The sequence below is a fragment of the Onthophagus taurus genome, chromosome 7 (genome assembly GCF_036711975.1).
Source record: "Onthophagus taurus isolate NC chromosome 7, IU_Otau_3.0, whole genome shotgun sequence".
In the NCBI taxonomy this organism is placed as follows: Eukaryota; Metazoa; Arthropoda; class Insecta; order Coleoptera; family Scarabaeidae; genus Onthophagus; species Onthophagus taurus.
This window is the reverse complement of record NC_091972.1, coordinates 34,415,371-34,439,940: the sequence shown is the minus strand read 5'-3', so window position 1 is coordinate 34,439,940 and position 24,570 is coordinate 34,415,371. Positions and strand designations below refer to the sequence as shown.

General features: G+C 31.9%; 2 protein-coding genes across 2 annotated transcripts in view; one reads left to right on the top strand and one right to left on the bottom strand.

Moving 5' to 3' along the window:
• The window catches only part of LOC111429293 (lutropin-choriogonadotropic hormone receptor-like), a 95,914-nt gene that overhangs the window by 17,666 nt on the left and 53,678 nt on the right, over positions 1-24,570 (bottom strand). Inside the window, exons 3-9 of the mRNA XM_023065163.2 lie at positions 19,757-19,831; positions 19,625-19,699; positions 9,989-10,066; positions 9,858-9,932; positions 9,732-9,800; positions 835-903; positions 604-678 (exon numbers count right to left, since the gene is read on the bottom strand). Of these exons, the coding sequence (XP_022920931.2) occupies positions 604-678; positions 835-903; positions 9,732-9,800; positions 9,858-9,932; positions 9,989-10,066; positions 19,625-19,699; positions 19,757-19,831 (516 nt within the window). The remainder of the gene's footprint in view (positions 1-603; positions 679-834; positions 904-9,731; positions 9,801-9,857; positions 9,933-9,988; positions 10,067-19,624; positions 19,700-19,756; positions 19,832-24,570) is intronic.
• On the top strand, positions 2,659-8,926 carry LOC111427618 (KRAB-A domain-containing protein 2-like). The gene is made up of 4 exons (XM_071198293.1): positions 2,659-3,857; positions 3,921-4,197; positions 4,255-4,356; positions 8,861-8,926. The coding sequence occupies exons 1-4, from the start codon at positions 2,659-2,661 to the stop codon at positions 8,924-8,926; spliced, it is 1,644 nt and encodes a 547-aa protein (XP_071054394.1).

The following is a 24,570-nucleotide window of genomic DNA, read 5'->3' as shown; positions in this document are numbered from 1 at the left end:
CGAATTTGTAATCCTTTTTAATCATAGATTCGACTGATGATGGTTTTATAAGCCGAAACTAGTATCGAGTAAATAAAATAATAAAACGTAAATAAAACGTGGATTGCGACCTTGATGCAGAGATGGTGAAAATAAAGAAAGTAGCTTTATTACAATTAAGTAAATTATTATTAACTATAATTATCTTTTTGTCATTGTAATCAAAAACGTTAGCATACCATAAAATTGTCAACAACAAAAATATTTTGTTCTTAAATATTTTACGTAGTTTCATAATTAAATTAAAAATTTAAACGTCCAAAAATTTAATGGTTTTTAATGAACCCTCCTAGGGAAATGCACCCACGCTATCCACGCTTTTTGCTTTTAGCTGAAAACTAGGGCAAACTTGTTACACTTGGGTATGTTCACATCGTTAAGAATTTTACAAAAGATTTTATTTTATTTCTTTTTATATTCCTTTTAAGTAATATGATTAATGAAAAGAAGGCAATAACATGAGGATAAATCAATACGTAATATTAATTTACAAAACAATTCAATTTAGTACTAGTGCTTGATTCCCCCAATATATTTCCTCTCGTATTATCGATATGTACTTACATAACTCTCAAACTTTGAAGTCCGGCGAAAGCTCTTCGATGCAAGTGCCTCAGTTCGACGTTCCCCTTCAAACTTCTACGAACATATAAGAGCCCTATTATTGTTAACAACTTCATGCCAATCTAAGATGTTACAAGTGGATGTATTGATCTTGGTTGTATAACATTAAATATTACTACAAAACACTTCACAATAAAAAGAAAAAAAATATATAATATACGAAATACTTACAATTCTGCTATTTGAGATCCAAAAAATGCTTCTTCATCCACTGCTTCTAAGTCATTGTAATTTAAAAATCTGTAACCACAAAAGAAATTTTTGTATATTTTTGCTTTACGATAAAGAGTGTTATTCACTCGTTATTTTTCGCGTCTATTCTCAATTTGTAAGCCATTAAAACTACATTCTAAGAAAAGAAGTAACTACTTTCAACTGCTGTTTACGCGTATCTTTTGGTCGTCTTGGTTACAGCACGTACAAGATTCAAGATAAAATGTAAAGTAATTTTACCAAAAAAATTTTCGATAAAAATCTTATGAAATCATGAATACTTTATTAGAATTCAAAAAGTTTAAAAAGCCTTAATTAAAATTGGCTTAAATAAAAAAGTCCTTTTTACATTTTGTAGGTATACATCTTAAGAAGATTTAAAAGCTTTTGAGTTAAGAAAGCTAAACGTGACATTTCAAAATTATTACGGACTAAAATTTTAATTGCATTTATTGCTTTTACGTTTGAAGTTATGGTAAATAAGTTTGAATGTAATGAGTTTTAATAGAAATAAAGTAATCCAAACATAAACCACTCTTTTTTAGATAACTTTATCGGGTTGTATTGACATGAGTAACGATATGGTGGTGAAAGCCAATGTGTATACATTATTTTATACGTTATTTTATATATATTGTATATATTACAGGTAAAAAAAGCAGATATATTTTCCTCAAATCGCGACGGACGTTTCTAAAAATATCTTGTTATTGCCTTACAATCCTTTTTTATCAAAGAACACATGGTTATTATTTTGATTAAGCTAGGTTAAGTAACATCTGACGTAATTCGGGCGCAAAATTTAAGTATTTTTCTTGTAAAACTTTCGTGATAATGAGTTATTATTAACTATTAAGTTACCGAGTTGCACGCTACAAAAGCTTTTAGTAAAGTCATGCAATAATATCTGAAATGCGCTATCATTGCGTGTTAATAATATTACAATTTTAGAACGAACTGTGAGACATAAATAACACACTATCTAAAATAATTTAATTCCTTTTACTAATACAAAAAATAATTTATGAATGTATAGTAATGGTAGTTCAAGTATAGATCGCTATTTATTCAACCAAAGTGTTGCACGTAAAATACACGTTAAAATAAGGGGGTGTTGGTGATGTTAGAAGTTTCTCAGATTCAACACAATTTTTTTGAAATTATGAAATAGTTATATCGCATACTCACAATTTCCGTTTGTATTTACGTTGTTTCTAGACCATAAAATTTGATATGGCGCTTGAAGGTTAACAAATATTAAATGAAAAATGTGCCGATATAAATTGTATTTTTTAACGTTAGTTGCAAACTTAAAATATAATATAGTAAAAGTTCGTCCAATTGCACCAAGTGGTGCGTGACTTTGATAAGGAACTAATGGGGTTGTACAAGGTCTTTCGGAAAATTTAACAATTTGAACGATCAATTACCTCTAATTTTCATTTATTTTATTGTATATGTTATTTCGGATGTGGTAAAGGATTTACCTTGTCAAAATATCGATTCTCATATTTTATGTTACTGTTAGAGGAAAAAGTAATTAATAAAGAACTTTTAAATGAGGCCATTAATAAAATAAACGGGATCTGACAATATCAGTTTGAACACGTCCCGATATGTACATTTACACAATGCGCCGATCCGATCGGAACAACACATAACCTCTTTTGGGATGTTTATGAGGGACATCACTTACGTGCCGTGTGTTTATTAGTACGTTTTACTGTTTTTAGCAGTTACCGAAGTTATAAAGTTTTAAATATAAAGTGGTTGACTTTAAATATGGAAAGTGAAAAATATTTAGTTGAAAAACAAATTTTTGATACTAAGCTTTTTAAATTAATTGAAAATAGTGGCGTTAATAATTTTACCACCGTACTAACTGTTGAGCATTATTTAAGTATTTTAAATCAAGTAAAGAACAGCATGTCAAAGAAAGAGACGAAGGAAAGACTAAGTTGTCAAGATTATAGGCGTTTGAATAGATTTGAAATTCTAAGAATTGGTGATAAAGAGAAAATTATTGCAAAACGAAAGAATGATGATGTGGTTTCTATAAGGTATTATTGCGATGTTACGGAGGTACACGGCATTTTAGAAAAAGTTCATAAAGATACTGGCCATAAAAGAAGATTAGGAATGGAAAAAGAAATTGCTAAGAAATATTGTAATATTCCCAGAAGTGTCATTGAAGAGTATTTGAAATTATGTGCTATGTGTCAATTAAAGAGAAAATCGAAGCAGAAAGGATTAGTAGTAAAACCAATAATTTCTACAGGATTTAATAAAAGGGGACAAATTGATCTTATTGATATGCAAACAGAACCGGATGGCCCTTATAAGTTTATCATGAATTACCAAGACCACCTCACAAAATTTGTGTTTTTAAAACCTCTAAAAACTAAAAAGGCAGAAGAAGTAGCATATAACTTGATGGATATTTTTGGCATAGTCGGGGCACCTTGCTTGCTTCATAGTGACAATGGCAGAGAATTTGTGAATCAAGTAATTACTAGCCTTGCAGATATGTTTCAAGCGAAAATAATTCATGGTAAACCACGTCATTCTCAAAGCCAAGGGTCCATCGAGAAAGCGAACCAAGATGTAAGAGACATTTTAATTACTTGGATGCAGGAAAATGAGACAACTAAGTGGGCAGAAGGTCTAAGATTTGTGCAATTAAAAAAGAATAGATCATTTCACCGAGGCATCCAACGTACTCCATACGAGGCTATGTTTGTCATCCCACTTGTTAATGGCTTAAAAGATTCAAATCTTCCGCTTGAAATTGTAGAGAAGTTACACGATGAGGACGACATTTATAGATTAGAAAGCAGTGTTGGTAGAAACATAGAACAGGTAGTATCTAAAAAATCACATTCAGAATTTCAAAACAGTGATGGAGGAAATGAAAAAGATGTACAAGAAAGCTTTCCCATAAATTATTCCAAAAATGATGATGTTGAGGAAGAATTGTTGAGGTAATCTAAAAAAACGCAGAGAATTTACATTGCTTATTATTATTATTATATGTTTCATTTTAGGAACAACGAAATCCGATTAAAATCAATAAATCAACATCGATCTCATAGTATTGCATGTTTAAAAAAGCAAGCAACAGAAATGTTACAGCAAAGTTGTTCCAAATTCCCAAAAATTGAAATTGGGCAGAACGTTTTAGTTAAGACTCTTGATGTCGACAGAGGACGCTTAGCTCCTCGTAACATTTTGGCTGTTGTATTGTCCGAGAAAGATGATTTATACCAACTTGGTACATCAACTGGCGTCTTGGAAAAACTATATGCAAGGAATGAGTTCCAGGTATGTACTTAACTAATATTTTATATATTTAAACGGTAATAAGGTTTTTCTTTTCAGCCTTCTCAAACGAACTCATTGACATCTTCAGATGTACCCATCGAAAATAAACTCAGTTTGAGAACGGTGGCGGCAAAAGAATCAAATTCTTCCCAGGGGTTTGTAAGATGGAACTGTCGTAAACAGTGCAGTAATAAAAAGTGCAAATGCTTATTAAAGAACTTGAAATGTAACAGTAAATGTCATTCAAGTACTTCATGTCGCAATAAGTAATAAAATAAATATTATGTTAGTTCCTACATTGCATTTGTTTCTCATATGACCAAAGCAACAATTAACATTTCGGGATATGTTTAACTGCTAAAAACAGTAAAACGTACTAATAAACACACTACACGTAAGTGATGTCCCCCATAAACATCCCAACAGAGGTTATGTGTAGTTCCGATCGGATCGGCGCATTGTGCAAATGTACATATCGGGACGTGTTCAAACTGATATGGTCAGATCCCGATTGTATCATTTTTTCGTCATGTGACCTAACAGCTTTAGACATATGCCGATATGTCTAAATAAATCGGCCACGGGCCGAATTCGTCATCTGCCTCCAACATATATAAAAGAAATAGAGTGTACACGGAATTGATATCACGATTTATTATGTTGTTCAGAAAGTAATTGCGTTTTTTTTATGACAATGAAAGGCGATTTTCTTACAGTATGTACATTTTTGTTGAATTATAATATATTGTCTATTCTGGTCCAAAACCATTTATCATCTAAACAAATTTTTAGAGACTGATAAAAATAATAATCAGATGCTGGCAAATCTACAGAATATGGTGGATGTGACGGTATATCCCACCAAGCTGTAAAAGCTTTTGGTAAAAACTTGTGTGAGGTCTCGCATTATCTTGGTGGAACACTACACCTTTTCTATTGATCAACTCTGGTCTTGTCTGTTTAAGTGAATCACTCAATTTGTCCACCTCAGAATTGATTGTTGTGTTGTCCAATAGAAGCTAAAATCCCCTTCCTTTGAAATCCCACCAAACAGATAGCATGAGCCGGTTCATCTTTTTTCATCTGTTTCGTTTAACATTGTTGTAGAAAACCCATTTCTTGTCCTCAGTGATGTGATGCCTTCAAGAATTGATCAAATTCTTGACGTTAGAAAAGCAAATCACAGACGACAACGCGACTACACAAATTTCTTCCAGTAAGAAGGTGAGGAATCCATATGTGGAGCTTTGAGATTCAACCTAGGCATTTCAAATGATCATGAACTGTCGAATTCGATTAATTTAATCTCTCAGCGATCTCTGAAATCGTTATTAGCCGGTTTGCATCAATTAATGCTTTTATTGTGTCTTCGTCAACTTCAACTAGCCTTCCAGAACGCGGTGCATCTTCTCTGTTGGAAAAAACGAAATTACTTTCCCAACAACCTAATAGCTCTGAATAAAGAAACAGCAACAAAAATTAATAGTTGTTCTTCAAGATATTAAAATCTTGCATAAAATCAAATACCTTCGAGAGTAAAGCGGTGGAAGATAAGAGCGGACTAATATGAAGATATAACCAGGAAATAATGGAAGGAACTCTTCATTGAACTGCTATAGGGTGATTTATTAGCTTACCATCAAACTTTGACATATGATAGCTAGTCCAATTACCAAAAAAAAATTATGTCCTATTTCAATTATTTACGAAATTATAACACTTTAAAATGTTCTGCAGCGAATTTATTAATAGTCAGTAAACTCAAACATTCAACCAAAACAAAGTTGTCATTGTAATATGTCAGTTTGCTGTAAGGTTTAATTATTACATACAAGAAGAAATTAAAAATGTACGCTTATACTACTGAAGAGTATGCTGATACAATTTTCGTGTATGGTTTTTGCAATGGAAATGCTCGACAATCAGTACGAGAATATCAAGAAAGATATCCACAGCGTCATTTGCCATATTATTCAGTTTTTAGCGATTCCTTCAGAAAACTTTGAGAAACAAGTAATCCTGCTTCAGTAAAAGTTATTCGACCGCATGCGGTTAATGTAAAGGACGAAGAAGCTGTAATTAATGCTCTACAGTCAGGAGATAATCAGCAACGGTTAGCATTTTGTGAATGGTTATTGCAGCAACATGCCCAAAATAATGACTTAATTTCAAATGTTCTCTGGACAGATGAATCATGTTTTAGACGAGATGGTATAAATAATTACTATAATGAACATATCTGGGCATTACAAAATCCGCATGCGATTAGATCAAGGAAATTTCAACAACGTTTCAGAATCAACGTTTAGGGTGGAATATTTAACAACAATTTACTAGGTTTGCATGTACTTGATGGACGTTTGAACGCTGTAAATTACAGATTTTTTTTAATGTAATTCAAAATATGTGGTACCATCACGATGGTGCCCCACCTCATCGTGGAAGAGTAGTTGTCGAGTGGTTAAACCAATATTTTCCAAACAAGTCGATTCGTAATAATGGTCTATTTGCTTGACCACCTAGATCCCCCGGCCTTAATCCATTGGATTTCTACTTATGGGGTCAAATGAAACAAATTGTGGATCAAGTGGAAATTAACACACAAGAACAGTTATTAAACAGAATACAAATGGCTGCTACTGAAATAAGAAATCAACCAGACATTTTAATTTGGCTAAAGAACTCTTTAATTCGTCGTTGTGAAGCATGTATTCTAGCAGAAGGAGGCTATTTTAAACAATATTTGTATATTAATGGACAAGACGATTAATATGAACAACAAGAATGGAAGAGACAGAAACAGATGAACAGATAACTATGGCGGAGTTAATAATGGTAATAACTAACGGAATTTAATAATGGAAATGCTCTCGGTGAAGTTGATCCATAGAAAAGATAAAATATGTATTTACAGGGAAGAATTGGCACATTTAGTACAAAAAGACATAAAAACCTGTAATAATTATAGAGGTATAACGTAACATAAAGGTATTATAGACACAATAGACAATCTACAAAAAAATGGAAACATTTTTTCTGATTTAGAAAAAGGGTTCATCATGGTGTCGAAAGAGAAAGCGAGTATGGTATAGTTTTTTAATAAGTATTAAATACGTTACTTGCAGTACATTTTTACTATAAGTAGCTTTGTTTGCTGATCTAAACGTTTTGCAATTACATTTCCAGCTTTTTCCATTTTGTCTGTATTTATTTTGCAATATAAATGGTCGATAGTAGACATACGTCTTTTGTGACACGCCATTTCAAACCCATAACCTTCCCTCTTTCAAAAAATATGTAACTGTAGTTTTTAGGATAGATATCACAAGCCGTCTTGTCTTAGCTTAAGAAACGGAATCGTTATGTTCGTTGTTGTGTCAATTGCTATGCCTGAGTTGTAATCTCTCTTCACGGTCAACGATTACAGCACCCCGACAATAAGTGAACTCGGCTTAATTGGGAGATATCAAACGTTCTCCAATATATTTAGGATAAAGCAAGGTCCCGTGCGGCCAAGGTACTGCAATATGCTTTATATCTTGTCTCATTAATGTGGTATAAATGAAGCGCCTGAGATGCTGAGTGAGTCCTTGGCTTAGGAATAGGGAATTAACACTGCATTGTTTGCCGAATCGATGAAGCTCTCAAAAATATTTCCGTTAGTAGATAAGAATAGGCAGGATGAGAGGGATGATAAGTTTATGTTCACAGAGGCTTATGTTAGAATCTCCAGAAAGCTTGAGGCGGTCGCGGCATGCTAAACGGTGAAGGAGTACGCACACGGTAAAAACAACGCTTGGAAGAAAAACGCTACACCGCTTTGCCTCTAGCAGGGAACCAACTTTCCAACAGCAGCCTCAAATTCTTATCTTGCGGGACAGCAACGCTCGTGGGTCTGCTCAAATACTACAAGACTTGCTGAACAACAAGTACTTCGTTGCTTGTATTTTCAAACCGAGTGCAATGTTATTAATTAATATATTATCAAATATACAAGACTCTGTTTCCCTGGTAAAATGTTATTTACGTTTTACTCTTTATTTTGGGCAAAAGAATATAATAAATAAGTTACTAAGTATTTCATTTTTTGTAAACTTTATAGTACTTATATAGATATAAAAGTTAATTGTATGTAACTATTCTGATAAGTTTAATCAAAATTACATTACAACCAGGAAGGAAACGAAAGCTGTTAAACCATATTGTACAATAAATGTTATCTAATGACTACAATAGACATAGAGTAAATAAATCTGAAAAAAAATGGTTTTTAGAAACGAAACAGACACGCCTAATTTCAAAAATATTTCTCCTTAATCTTTAAACAAAAATTTAGATTCACGAAATGATGAAAATGATGTTTTAATAAAAAATAAATTTCTATCTAAATAAATTAATTTGCTGAATCAATTGCTGTTTTATAATAACATTGTACACCTGAATAGACCGCGACAAACTGGAAGCTTTTATCAACAAGAGATACAATATATGACTAAGACGTGGCTGAGAAAGCATAGAATTATCTTAAATATTCTATACACGATTCTGCAGAAGACTTCATACACGGCGGTGTCTTAATTATGTTACATAATAGCTTAAATTTCAAAGTTTAATGTATTAAATATTTACAGATCTTTAAATGACATTTTGAAACATTTTTTAGGTTCCTGGTATGCGTGTTATTAACGATCAAATCGTCACAAAATGTGGTTATTACGGGAGCCTTTAATGATAAATTTGGTCGTCAAAACAGAATAATAAGTGTGCTAGTCAATATGGTCACTTTATTCAAGTTTGTGAATAACTTTGTGACGAAACCAGTCATAGTATTGGACCCATAACAGATTTTGAAAAGCTCTTCGATTTGTTACGAAAACTTTACAAAATATATAAACCCTTAAAGATCTTCCTACGAATCTATAGTATAACGCAGCTACAAGCACGAAATGTTTAGAAGCTTTTTAGAGCTTCGTAATGTTAGCATAAGTTTTCTTGCCATTAAGATTCATTTTGCTATTATGTCTTAGATATTTTCGCAAAGTCGTTTTTAAGTCGCAAATGTTACGTTTGCATCTTTTTCTTCAACGTAGAGACATTAGTTATTATCGTCTCTTTGGGGTTGATTCATTAATGGATTTTGCTGGTCGTTTATTACTGTTATCGATCTCAATTGGTGTAGGTTTAAATTGTCGATGTTGGTCGAGCGAAATTAAAGCGAAATTAAATGATGTAACAGAAAAATGCTGATCTGATGTTGGAAATGAAACGCTGCTTTTGAATATCAAAGTTTGTAATTTCGAGCACATTTCGTGCAATTATGGATTATAATTCAATTAATTAAATCCAATTACAATAGATAAAACTATTAAATAAGTTATCCGTCGCGGCGTTTTCGAATCTAATAATCTTATTTAAAACTTTGCCATAACTTCACATATCAATTGATGTTTCAAAGATCGATTTTGTTCGACAGTCAGTTATGATTTTGTTTATAATAAATTTGTAATTGAAATTGTGAAATTGACAATACTTACAATAATCCAGTACGTATTTTACTTATTTGATGACTACCTATTCTTTTTATGTGATTGTGCTCCAAATCACTGAAAAAAGAAAAACATATTAAACTAATTTTTTCTCAATACTAACACAATATTTACATGGAATGTAGAACGGCTGTAGTGTTTAAGTTATTGAGATTGGGCATTTCTTCTAATCCTGTTTGAACGATTTTCCTAAAACCAAAAGTTTATAAAATCACCACTAAATTGTAAATTAGAAAATTACTTACAAAAAATAAAGCTTTGGAAGAAAAGCGCTGAACACTTCTGGTTGTATTTTAAGTAGTTTAGGTGCTCCTTGTATGTATCTATAATAAAAAAGCTGATTAATTTTAAACATAATTTTTATTTCTTCAACGATTATAGTAACTAATAATATTTATTATATTAAACTTCCTTTATATTTTCGCATAAACACATGATATGGATATATATAGTTATTGTGACAACTGGAAAAGAAGATATCTCAAAATCTAACTCGGAAACTACTGGTGAAACTACTGGTTAAATATTTTGAGAAAGCATAACCTACAACAATAAATATCAACTTCCACAAAACTTTATCAATTTATGACACTGCGAAGTAGATAATTGTTTTGCGGTAAGGGCTACGCTACGAGGGGTTGTAATACTTACTTCGAACATGGATTCTGTTAATTAGAATGGGTTATCTTGCAACCAATTTAGCCCTTATAATTAACTATTATTGCCTTATCAGGTAGCAAAATTGTTCAACTAAATTCTAATTAAAGCGTATCCAAATTCAAGGGTAATTCGATTTAATTTAACGATAGGAGAACAATTTTTTGATTAAGGTTGAATCACAAATGCTTTTATTTATTTATTTTGAAAACTGATTCATTGTGTAAATACGAAATTTAGAAATTTTTAATAATTCCACGGTATTTATTACACTTTTATATTTTTATTGATAACAATATAAAGCAAACATGAGAACCACAGAATATTACATTTTGGTGAAATTAAATGACCAGGGGGCATCCCCACTTTTAACGGATCCGGACAACTAGCAAGTCCTCTAAAACGAAATCGGGGTGGATGTTTGCCACATACCACAGGAAATGCACGAATTGCGAGTTTGCACGTATTTTCCGCACTCTCTCGCAGAAGTACGTATATAGAGGAAGAAGAAGGTATATAGGGGCTAAAGTTAAATAGCTGGTATCTTTCTACAAGTGAATTATTTTATCGTATTTCCAATACTATTAATTCAAAAATATATTAACTTTGTTTACTGCCCCGTACATTAAACATAATTTAAAAGAATTTACGTCTTTGCGAGATCTTAACCGAATTAATTTAATAAATTTGTCATTTCCTTTAGAAGAAGGGTTTTTGACCAATTAGTGTTGAATTAAATTTAGTAAAGAGCTTCTTTCGTACAGATTACAAGATTTTAGTGCAATCAAATGAGCATAATAACTGCTGTAGAAAAAGAATACCGAAAGAGCTTAATAATTGCTCTGTAACAGGCAATATTGTACTCTTTGTGCCTTCAGAGCGTAATTTTAAATTTACAATTGAATAAAAAGCTCGTCACTCACCGGATTTCAGTATATTTCCAGCACTTTATTTGCCTCAACACAGGGAGAAATAAATTGTGTCGGGAACGTTACTTTTTTATCTGTCCACTTCTAAACTTAAAAATAGTTAACTAAGGAATCATCTAAATATTTTTAGATGATTTCTTATCTTCCTTTATCCTATATTTTGCTATATTAGTTTCAATTTGGGTTAATTAATATTTATCGCAGGAGCGAATGTATTGTAGTAAATATTATTAAGCCAATGAGTACTGGATCAGGTTGGATAGAAATTAGTGTAGATCAGAGGTTCTCAAACTAGTTTCTTCTACCGAAATCTTTGAGAATCAAAGATATTCTAGCGCCCGTGCCCTCTTAAATTTTTAACTTTATCCCAACTAGAAAATCGCTATGGAATTATTACTAGTATATTATATTCTAGTAACGAACTGTTCTAATAAGATGAATAAAACGCAATTTTAGAAATATTATTTAGCAAAACTTTTATTCAAATTAAAACAAATATTCCAATTTAAATTTGAAAACTGATCTAATGTGAAGGAAGAATGTTTTTTAACAAGTTTATTGATATCATGCTCGAAATTAATCAAAAATAACCGTAACATGCAAACGATTTATTTTCTTAGTTAGCAGAGCTGCCACAGCACTAAGTCCACGTTCACACAAATACGACGATTGAAATGCTATCAAAAATTAATAATAACCCATAACCCAGGGTACAATTGCGATATTGGCTTTTGTAACCAAAATTCTTGGTAACCGTTTTTAAATTTGATTTTTATTTCCTCATTTGTTGTCAGTTCTATTAGTCCTTCTTCCAGCTGGGATGATCCTGCTATGTTAACATTTGAAAAAGGACCCAACACCCAATGTAGTATTTCCAATTTTAAAATGTCCTGAAATTGTTCTTGTAAATCACTGTGAAGGTTCTCCAAATTTGGCAGTAAACAAGCATATCGTCGTTGTTACAAGATGCCATTGATAAATTATGGAAATTGTGAAACTTACGTCTACCAATATTTTTCTTATGTAAAAGCAGTTTGCCTACGAAAGCAGCATCGATATTTTTTGTTTTAATCAAGTTTAAGTCATCATCTTGAAGTTGGAGATTGATACCATTAAACAATTTATACAAGTCTGACAAGTACGTAATATCATTCTTTTATGTCATGAGCTTGTCGTGTTCATTTCCTTTTCATCGCAAAACATTTCTAACGTATTAAATATTATTTCTCCTTTTGTATCTGTCTCTAACTTTCTAGCAAACAATAGTTCTTGACATGTTTTCTCGTCTTTAATAAACCTCACGTATGACAACAACAATGCTTCATTGATCGGTAAAGTGGATTCATCCAACTGAATTGAAAATTGACTAGTCTTCAGATGGTTGCACATTGATTCTTCGATGTATTCAACCATCTCATCAATTGGTCTTTGTACGGAACTGTTACTTAAAGGAATTTTTTTAATTATATCTGCCGCTGATTTATGTAGCACAGTACTTTACCTTGTGTAATTTACCTTAAATTTAGGTACGTGAGTGTCCAGAATGCTATATAATGCATAAAAATAAGCAAATAAGTCTAGTCGGTGTTCAGCAATGCCTGGTATAAGTCAGGTAGATAAGCTCTCTTGCAGCATTACCGGGCGTCACGGTATACATCTTGAGTTATCAACAGAGCCACGACGTTGTCGGGCAACTCATTGGCGGCTCGTCGCCTTACGGTAGAGACTCGGGCCACATGGACCACATCACGCCACATATAGCGGTCAGCCGGTTAGGTATCGAGCGTTCAATAGAGTAGTAACGAATTTATATTTCCTACGTTTTTTACAGTTTTTCTGCGAATTATTTTCCTAGTTTTGTTGTCTGGTTGTTTATCTTATTTTATTGTTCCTATTGTTTTTCTTGACGAGTTTAATTTAGATTTGAGAAGTTTAAGTATTTTTTTATTTATTCTTAGTAATTCTTACAGAGTTTCATATTTTGGTTCCAATTTGTTCGTTCTTATTAAGTTTTCCTTGTTGTATTTTATTTTCGCATTATTTATTATTTTTTTCCATTTTGAGTTTAAATCTCAAGGGTGCGTTGTATATATAATTCAGTTTGTATATATATTTTTTTATAAGTTTCCAAAAGCATCTTTATAGCTTTTTAAAATGAATTTTGATTTGCGTTCAAAAGGTTACAAAAAAATCACCGGCTGGATATCAAAATACAATCTACAAGCTGTCTTTGCTGTAATTGGAGAAACTGAAGTACAGTGCAATATTTGTTGTAAACGATTAAGTTGTTCTAAAAACAATCACCTATTAAACCACATAAAATGTAAATCCCACATTGACCAAGAAAAAACTTTTCCCCAGACACGTTCAATATGGATTTATGTGAAGCGTTTTTGGCCGCAAATATACCTTTAGAAAAATTAAAAAATCCAAACCTAAAAGCATTCCTTACTAAATATACTGAGAAATCCATTCCACACCCCTCTACACTCCGCAAATATTATGTACCAAAAATTTATTCAAAAACCATAAATGCCATTAAAAGCAATGTTGATAATAGTTTTGTATGGGTCAGTGCTGATGAAACTACTGATTTATTAGGTCGTAGTATTGTCAATGTCGTTTTAGGTACTTTGGATGCAACAAGATGTTCAAAAAGCTTTTTGATTGCTACTAAGGTAGCAAATAAGGTTAATCCAGAGTATGTGGCAGAAATTATAAATAAAAGTTTGTCCGAAATTTTTACAGATCTTCTCAAACGTGACAGGGTACTTTTATTCCTTAGCGATGCAGCAGCATATATGCTAAAGGTTGGCAAACTGCTCAAGAACACATACCCCCGTTTGTTACATGTGACTTGTGTAGCACATGCTTTACATCGTATTTGTGAATTTATACGAACCGAATTCCTTACAGTGGATAAATTAATAAGTTTAATCAAAAAAATTTTTTTGAAAGCCCCTTTAAGAATTCAAATATATAAAGAGAAGTGTCCGCTTTTACCTTTACCACCGAAACCTATAGTTACTCGCTGGGGAACTTGGTTAGAGGCAAGTTTATTTTATTCTGAAAATTTGGAATTGGTAGCAAACGTTATCGAATCTTTAAACAATGATTCCAAAAGCATTGTAGAATGCAAAGAATTATTGAAAAATCCATCTTTAAAAGAACATTTGCTATATATTAAAACAAACTTTGCAGATATAAATAACGGCATCAAATATTTTGAGCAATAGGGCATAAAACTGAAGGAGTCAATAAATAAATTAAAAGAAATTATAAACAAATTAGAAAGAGTACCCGGTGAATTTTCTTATCGTTTAAGTAAAAAAATTAATTCAATATTTGATAGAAATCCGGATTTAAAAACATTGCAACAATTACATTCTAACAACAATTTAACGTTTGAACATTCCGAGTTGTATTCAAATTATTTTATATATGCCCCTCTAACAAGTTGCGACGTTGAAAGAACTTTTTCGACTTTCAAAGACATTTTAACGTCAAAACGTACATCATTAACTTCTGAACATTTAGAAACACTTGTACTAGCAACTTGTAACAAGGATCTACTACTAGATACGTGATTTTCTTGTAGATTTTCGTATATTACCAGACTTCATAAAGAATTCATTCTTTAAAATTATAGAAAATGTTAAATATAAATTTTAAACAATACAGATTAACAGGAAACGCTCTTTTACATTAACAAATTGTTATTTTTTTATATAAATTACAATTTTACATAGCGATAAACGCTCCACGCCACTGGTTGAGTTTTACAAGGGAAGTGTCACAACTGTGTCTCACCGATTTCGATGCAATTTGGTACAGTCATAGAATGGGCCAAAATAAGGTTCGTACATTTTTTTATACGTGCGGTAAAAGCCCCTGGGGCGAGTTATAGGGGTTGAAAGTTTGGAGAAAAAGTACGTTTTCACTTATATTTTAAAAATGAAAAGTGCTATCAAAATTTGGTAAATTGTAACTGATATTCATTTTAAAAGAGCTTTCTTTTGATGTATCACACATATACCAGAGGGTTAAGAAGGGCGAACTACCCCTATTTTTTTGGAATTATTTAAAAACCACCCTATCGATTTTGGCGGCATTAAGTATACTTCCAGCACGTTCAAAAATATTAGTTAAGGGTTTTTTCCCATTCGCTCTAGATCATCCCCAGCGAAGTTACGGGGGTTAACATGTAACCACTTTTCGTAAGAATGATGTGATAAAATTGTCAGGTATTTTGAAAATACTTTAACAAAACCGTAAATTAGTCGCACAATAAAATGTTTAATGTAAAATAAGGCATAATACACCATTTAGGGGTGGTTGGGGTTAACCACCCCCTTAAAAATTAATTCTATCCCGGGCATTACTTGTTGATTACGGCGAAATTTGGTACTGTGTTTGTTTTATATTTGAAGTAAAAATTTTTGAAAATGGTTATAAGGGTTACAAATTAGGGGTAGTTTTTTGTTTATACCTCGAAGATGAAAACTGCCATCGTAACTGTGGTATTGTTTTTTAAAAATCTATCTATCGATGTTCCACGAGGTAAACTACCCTCATTTTCTTTAAATAATAAATATAAAACTACTAGATAAATAAGATATTTTATTTATTTATGAGTTAAAAAGCAACTGACAAAAAAAAATAGTTCAATATACCAAAGAAGTTTATTCTACATTACTAATTGACGTTTTTTATGTTCAATGTTAAATTTATTCTTTCATTAATTTAACACTTTTTTCCTATCTTCTATAAAATTCCTTTATTAATAAAGGAAAATTAATGAAAGAATAAATAGAAATTCTCTATCACATCATTAACATTGTTAAGTTTATTTTTATTCTACATAATGTTGCCAAAAATAATCTGGAAAGTTAACTTCAGAACACATGAAAAATTGGCTCCAAAATGTATATTTTCCAAATACTGGTTCTAAATCATTATTATTATTAGATTCTTGGAGTGGCCATTGTCCTGAAGTTATTAGTGAAATAACTCCATCAGGTACTAATTTTAAACATTTATCTATACCTGCAGGGACAACAGGTCAAATACAGCCCCTAGATGTATTTGGTTTCAGAATATGGAAAAATTTTATTAGAAGATTCTCTGATCAGATTATTCTTTACCAGTATGATGTCAATTTACATCAGAGGGATAACATATTAAAATTGCAATCGTTGACGCATAACCAGTTGGCTTCCCCTCGGTTTATAAATGTTTTTAAATACGCATGGTTTGCAAGTGGCTATATAGAGGAGAGACCAGACCATTTTGAAAATCCCGTGGAAGTTTGCTTTTCGAGTGAGAAGCCAACGTGTGATATCTGTGGGGATATAGCGGTCATAACATGTGCATGGTGTAAAAAATCCTTATGTTTAAAACATTTTTTCCACGACTTTCATTTTTGCCAACACTACGTAGAATAAAAATAAATTTAATATTGAAAATTAATATAATACATAAAAAACGTCAATTAGTAATGTAGAATAAACTTCTTTGGTATATTGAACTATTTTTTTTGTCAGTTGCTTTTTAACTCATAAATAAATAAAATATCTTATTTATCTAGTAGTTTTATATTTATTATTTAAAGAAAATGAGGGTAGTTTACCTCGTGGAACATCGATAGATAGATTTTTAAAAAACAATACCACAGTTACGATGGCAGTTTTCATCTTCGAGGTATAAACAAAAAACTACCCCTAATTTGTAACCCTTATAACCATTTTCAAAAATTTTTACTTCAAATATAAAACAAACACAGTACCAAATTTCGCCGTAATCGACAAATAACGCCCGGGATAGAATTAATTTTTAAGGGGGTGGATAACCCCAACAACCCCTATATGGTGTATTATGCCTTATTTTACACTAAACATTTTATTGTGCGACTAATTTACGGTTTTGTTTAAAGTATTTTCAAAATACCTGACAATTTTATCACATCATTCTTACGAAAAGTGCTTACATGTTAACCCCCGTAACTTCGCTGGGGTTGATCTAGGGCGAATGGGAAAAAACCCTTAACTAATATTTTTGAACGCACTAGAAGTATACTTAATGCCGCCAAAATCGATAGGGTGGTTTTTAAATAATTCCAAAAAAATAGGGGTAGTTCGCCCTTTTTAACCCTCTGCTATATGTGTGACACATCAAAAGAAAGCTCTTTTAAAATGAATATCAGTTATAATTTACCAAATTTTGATAGCACTTTTCGTTTTCAAAATATAAGTGAAAACGTACTTTTTCTCCAAACTTTCAACCCCTGTTGTGACACTTCCCTTGTTAGTCGGACAATCGGCCAAACATGCATTGAACGCTGCACCGCGGAGAACCCCCCCAAATCTTACATAGACCAGCATTCAACCAGTATTGTTAAGTTGCGGCACATCGATGTGCTCGATAGAAGAATGTTACTACTACACTATAACGCGTTGCCGCTCTATACAGATGGTGACATCAACAGCCCGAAACGTCGCGGCCCTGGTTATCAAATGTGCAGGCACCGTTACTGCAGTAGTAAGTAGTAATTCCCTGATGGTAATTGTCGTCTCGCACCAATGTAAAGTCACTGTGTATAATTTGAAGACTCAAGTTTGTGGAAGCACTTACCAAATTGACAGTTCTATCAATGATATTCATTATATTACTTAATTAGGGAAGTCATTGTAACTAAGAAAATTGGAAAGAGTAGTGAAGTAACATCAAGATCACTCATGACCAAGGTATCCAAAGACATCTTCAACATTGATTTAATGTAATCGACGGTGTGAGTATACATTCTTCCAGGTGTTTCAGATGCGAAATAGCCGACTACAATGTTATAAGCTGATATTGTCTTTTCAAATTCAATCCATACAGCTAGGACAGGAGGCAAGTATGATATTCGAAGTAGCAACGCCGGAATTAACAGCCACTAACACCCCTTCACTCCTACTGATGTCGTAGACATATTCAGCGTATCTCTTAGTTTTTGGTGTGCTACTTTTTGCCCAAGTACATTCTGCATATTTAATTGGTGGATTCTGCTTGATTGGTCTTTTTACTCTCTTAGTAGCTCACCAGAGTGAATAGTCTGTTTTATTGTCAATTGACAGGTTGCTCGGATCTGATGGAACTGATAGAGAATTCAATTTTTTATCTTCTTTTTTCAGAAATAGTTTCTTTGACTCGAAGGTGCTACCTTCGATTCTTAATTAAATGTAGTACTGCATAGGAGTATTAGCCTATGCAGATTGGATAGCTGTAACAAATGATTCCACTTCATTATCCAGCTGTTCCAATCTGTCAGTTTATTTAGCAATCTAGGAGCTAATTTTTTTGTATAATGCTGTCACTGAGCGTTAGCAGAATGGGAGAATGATCAAAGTTCTTACTCTAAGCTTCTTTCCCTGCATATAGTTATCTGAAATGTTATAGGGGTTTGTTGTCCACTACGTTGGCTTCGCCACTTTAGTTGATTGCCTGCTTGTTGAAGCACTTTTCCTTTTATGGTAGTTAACATAGATCTTTTTTATAGTATGGCACAACCACCTTTGGTTGCATTTTCAGAGTGTGCAGTGTGATATACTTTATACCTCTTAAATTTTATAAATGATTTGGTAGTAAAGTTTATCTCAGTATTAAAACATATAACAATATTTTCTATATCTAGGACTGCTTGCGATTTTTGTTGATGATTTGTTATTTCTAGTTAGAACAGTTGCTTGAATTAAAATTGTCACCGCTTCGATAATGTAACAAGCTAAAATGGATAACAAATAATATACGTAAAATAATCCCGTTTCAGTCCAAGAAGATAAATAGCGTTAGTACGTCTATTTAAGTTTATTAGTAAAATCAACCAACAGTTACCGTGGGAGTTATGTAGGAGTAAATCCTACATAGAGTAAATCCTAAATATGCACTTACCAGAGTTAAGCCGGATGCAATTACAAAATTAGGAAGCCGTTAATTAGTTAATTATATTATTTGATGTGTTGTTGGCCATGTTCATCCCTATATGGAAGCTGTATAAATTAATATTAGTTTTATATTTTATAAATATACGTTAATAATAAATATAAATAAATACATTTTGTCAATATCGACAACATATGTAGACAATATCATTGCGGTATAACTGTCTTATTTATACCATTAATTACTAAACTTGCAGAAACAATACATAATAAGATATAAAGTCTACAAATTATTTATAAAACCGGAGAATTATAATGTAAACGGCTTTAATGTTATCTGACAAAAAAATAGTGAACGCTGAAAATGTAAACTTACATTTGGTGCAACTCAACTAAATTGTCGAAGACTCCCGGTTCGAAATAATAGAAACGGTCCAAATTTATCATTGTCCTGTAACAAAGCCAGAAAGGGCGGTTGCCGCCAATTTTATCAATATACGTCACTTACAGTTTCTCTATTGTCTTCGCGAAGGGTAATAACGAAGTTCTCTTCAATACTTCAATACCAGCATTTTCGAGCACCCTGAAACAATCAATTCCACAATATTGAACGGTTTCTCTGTTAATATATCAGAAAATAACAAGAAATTGTAATAAATAATTAATTAAATTAAAAATAATAATTAAAGTATAGTATTTATTATGTTTGATGAAAGTTTAATATCGCATGTCAAATATCAAGTTGTAATAGGAACAACAAAGCAATAATCAGTGATACACAGGATGTGATTAATGCTATCTATATAGAAACTGTTAATGTGTGCTTCGAAGCGAATAATGCGATATGGTCTAGTTATGTATGTTGTGTTGCACTGTATATTAACGACGTTCAAAATATGTTGTCATGTGAACATATATTTTCATTTCCAATTGTAAATTATGACCAAACGTTAATTAACGAAACATTAACGATGAATAAAATTTAATATAACTTCTAAGAATTTTGCTTTTGGGTTACATTTGCTTATATATGGCATAAAAATATTTTTGGTAATTAAATCCAAATCAATTTATCTTTGAATGAGACGCAATTATATTACCGAATGAGCCACAGGATCAAATTGATTTTATAAAGTAAACACATTAATTTTCCGGAAATACGAACCGATAATACATTGATAACGTTCAGTCAGTGTCAATCAACACTTCTATAAATATATGACGTAATAACATGAATCTAATAAAAAATCCCAGAGGTACTCCCGAAAATATTGTATATTTCATATATTTTATTAGAATGTGTTGTAAAAGTTTATGAATAGTCTCGTGATTGTATTAAGAGTGGTAAAATATGAAATGTAAATTTTGGAAGCTAGAATTTACATAATATGTCGTTCATTGAGAACTATTATGCAGCAGACGAGAGGTAATGTTAAACTGTCGTTTCAATATAATTCGTGTTAACGTGTACAAGCTCGACGATGCATACGTTTTCTCATGGTAATATGACGGAATTGTGTCTATTAACAAGTGATTAACAATGACAACCCACAATAATCAAATCCAGAAAAGAATATATCCTAAGAATACGTACTTAATAAATCCGATTGCATAAAAGAGAAAATCACAACACGACATGAAAATTGTTAGTACTTCGCAGTCGAATTCAAATTTTCGATACAATCAAGTCGAACATATGACATGTTCGACTCATAATAAAATTCGATCATCATAATAAAATGCAATCGCAGTAGAATTGTGAGAAAAATCGATAATTCAAATTTACATAACTATTCGTCGATTCATTGCATGTCTTGTACCTAAAAATTTTACTGTTGATTTTTCAATTCGGAAGAGTTAACCAAGTTTAGAATCTCTATTATAAGATAGACCGATGTAAAAAAATACGTGGAAAGTAATGGACATTCAAGTAATGGATTGTATCAAAATCATCAGTCAGCGGTGAAAAAAATAAATTTTTGCTACCTTCAGTGTGTCTGGTAGATGAAATTCCATTTTTTATGTCTCCAGTGAATTCTAAGGGTGAAATTTGATCCGTATCCGGAACAAAAAAAAAGATGGGAGTGTATATTGGAAAAAAAATTAGGTGGATACATCAAAATTAATGGTAACATAAATATATTGTTATCAATTGAGAATAAGTTACGAGTAAGAAAATAGTATTAAAATCAAATAAAATGGAAAATGAAAATAATTGTTTAGGAGGAAATGTACATAATGAAGTATACAGTTATAGTACTTAACTTAATTACTAACTGAAAATTTAGCTATACATTTTATGTGAAAACTTCATATGAAGCATGTTGTTTCAAGTTTCCCATAATAATTTACCCTCGGCCGCGCGCCAGGGTAATTGGCTTAACAGGCACTGCTAGAATGGTTCCGTTATCCCGATCACTATTAGGAAGTATAAGAGACTTCATTCAAGCTTTACCTTCTATTAGCTACTTTCTGTACCTGATGATTTAACTTAAGTATACCTACCCAGCTGACTCGCGCGCTTCTTAATTTATTATTTTAATTATTTCATGGCTGTATCAAATAAAATTCTTTGATATTTTGTGAAAATATACCCAATTTTAGCATGGTTTTCCATGCGCATTGCATTTGAATAAGTACATTTTTGTATAGTTTTGTCGCCAGTACAGAAACGTACTAAAATAAAAATAGGTATCGAATCTAAAATGCCTGAAGATTTTTATGTGTTCTAAATTTTTCAATAAAATGTGTCGAAAATTCTGCGATTTAATTAATCCAAGTCATCTTGATGATATAACGACTTTTCCTGCAGATGACAAGGAAGACCCCCTAGCGAACGAGAATTAGGGAGAGGACGACATTCAAGTACGTGAAGACTATACAGGACTGGAATAATATACCGAGGAATTTGAAGAAAAATACGAGTTTAGTCCTAATCGATCTCACAGTGTGACTCAATATCTTGGAGTCATACGAACGTTAAGAAAGCTTAAATTGATGTTGACTGTTGGCATTATTTATTCACAGGTGTCACCTTGGGCACTACAATTAGTTATATACATATATCAGTATATTGAATCAATAAAACATAAACTTTTTAGAGGGAGCGACATCACCCAACCCAACCTATAGACGTCATAGAATTAAAGACTTGTATTGTCTTATTATACATAGCAGGAGATCTTATAGAGAATAGTCAAAGTTTGGAGGAACTTGGAAAAAAGAAGGCAAAAAATTTAGTATTCTAATACGTTGTATTCGTTTTGACGATTTTACTACGAGAGCAGATCAAAAAAAATCTTGTTCCAATTCGGGCCGTGTCCACAATTTCTGGAAGAAGTCTCAGAAAATGACCATCTTGTGGACTACAAACTCTTAGATGTTGCTTGACATTGTTCTTCTTCAGTTGTTCCCAGCGCCTATCGTATGCCGGAAATAAGTTGCAGAAATGTAAAATAATTTAAAAATTAATTACAACTATTTAGTCATCGAAGTTCTAATTACATTCGAAGAGTGGGTTGAATTCAAAAAATTCAGTTATTGTGTTATAGTGATGTAAAAAAAAGTAACTATTCGTTACACGAGTACTCGTTACTAAGCGAGATCCGAAGTAACTGTTACCGTATCACATCGGTACCAGTTACTTTGGATCTAACAGTTACTTTTTCCAAAGCTTGCCAAGTATTGTCGGATAGGCGAAATCGACTTAAAAGTCGAAATGTGCAAAAAAATTTATTTTTACATTGCAATAATAAGCTGTAATATTTTTTATTGTTGTTTTAATATTTTTATTTTATTATTGCTTGATTTATAGAAGAAGTTTTGTTTTCCATTGTTAATTTGTTACAACTTTCAAATATTTTTGTTATATAATAAGAGAAACGTAAGTTATTAATAATTAAATAATAATAATTAAGAAAAATTCTTTGTTATAATATGCAGTGAAAAAGTAAATCCCATAACTTACACTCTATTTATATTAGTGCACAGTGCATTACTATGCATACTACGCTACTGCGTAACAAACACAATATAACATACGTACAGTATTTGTTTTCAAAAATAAGTCTAATATAAAATAAATTGATATAAGTATGTAGTTCAACTAAAACGAGTACTCTATCGCAAACGAGTAATCGAACCTCGAGCGCAAACAAGTATTCGAACCTCAAGCGCAAGCGAGTACTCGAACGCACATGCAAACGATTACTTGTAACAAGTAACGAGTACAAAGTAACGAATACTTTTTCTGAAAGTAACGGATAGTTAAAAATACTAAAAAGTAACTAAACTTGACATCACTATTGTATTAGCAAGAATTAATTTTGAAGGCAAGTTTGAAAGTAAGTAACTTGTGAAAAGGGTTGGGTTATATTTGAACCAATAGTTGATTGTAAGGTATCATTGGATTCGCATTTTTTAGCTGTGTTAGAAAATGTTATAATATATAAGGTGTTCCATTTAAAAATAAAGGTTGACGCATTTTCCGGAAAAACTAATAGTAATAAACGATTTTTTACAAATAAATTATAAACAAATATAAATGATTAGCGATCTAGACTTGTTAATTAGTTCCTCCTGCTACAATAACTTAGTCGTGATCAAAAAATTACATTTCATCAACATCGGCAATGTTAACAATTTAATGTTGCAAATGTGTAGCCGCTGAAATCCGGAAGAGGCAACGCATTCGTCGCCGCAGAAATACCAAGAGCTTGAATAATGTTCTTGCTCTTGGTATTGGAATTTCAATAAGCACACTGCAAAAAATGCATTAAACCTCAAAGTTCATTAATTAAAGAATTTGAAAAATTACATATATGTTTACGAGGCATGATCGTCCAGACATTCCTGATACTGTAGCTTCAAAACGTTAAATTTCCGAAAAAGTTTCATTGGAAGACATAAGTTCTGAAACGGTTTCGAATAAAATTTCAATTTTTGTTATATTCGCCTCAAACGTCTGACGTACAACCATCTGGAACTTTCGACTTGATCGATGACAGAACACATACCGAGATTTCTCCGAAATAAATTTTATTTCAATTCAAATACGCTGCAGACGCGTAGTGATGCGCGCTGTTCATCTCTTATAAAAGTGCCTAAGTCCAAAAAGATTTTAAATTTCGTTTTATCCCGTCAATGTGCACGTCGTATGTCGTTGTAAAAGGTCGAGCATCACTTGTAATTTTTGGACCACTGCATGAATAAATTTGCGGATATGGAATCACTAGGATAGAAAAGTCGGATGATTTGTTTTTTGATGATTTTTTTGATAATTTGAAGGAGTCTTTAACTAGTTTATTATTAAAATTAACATTT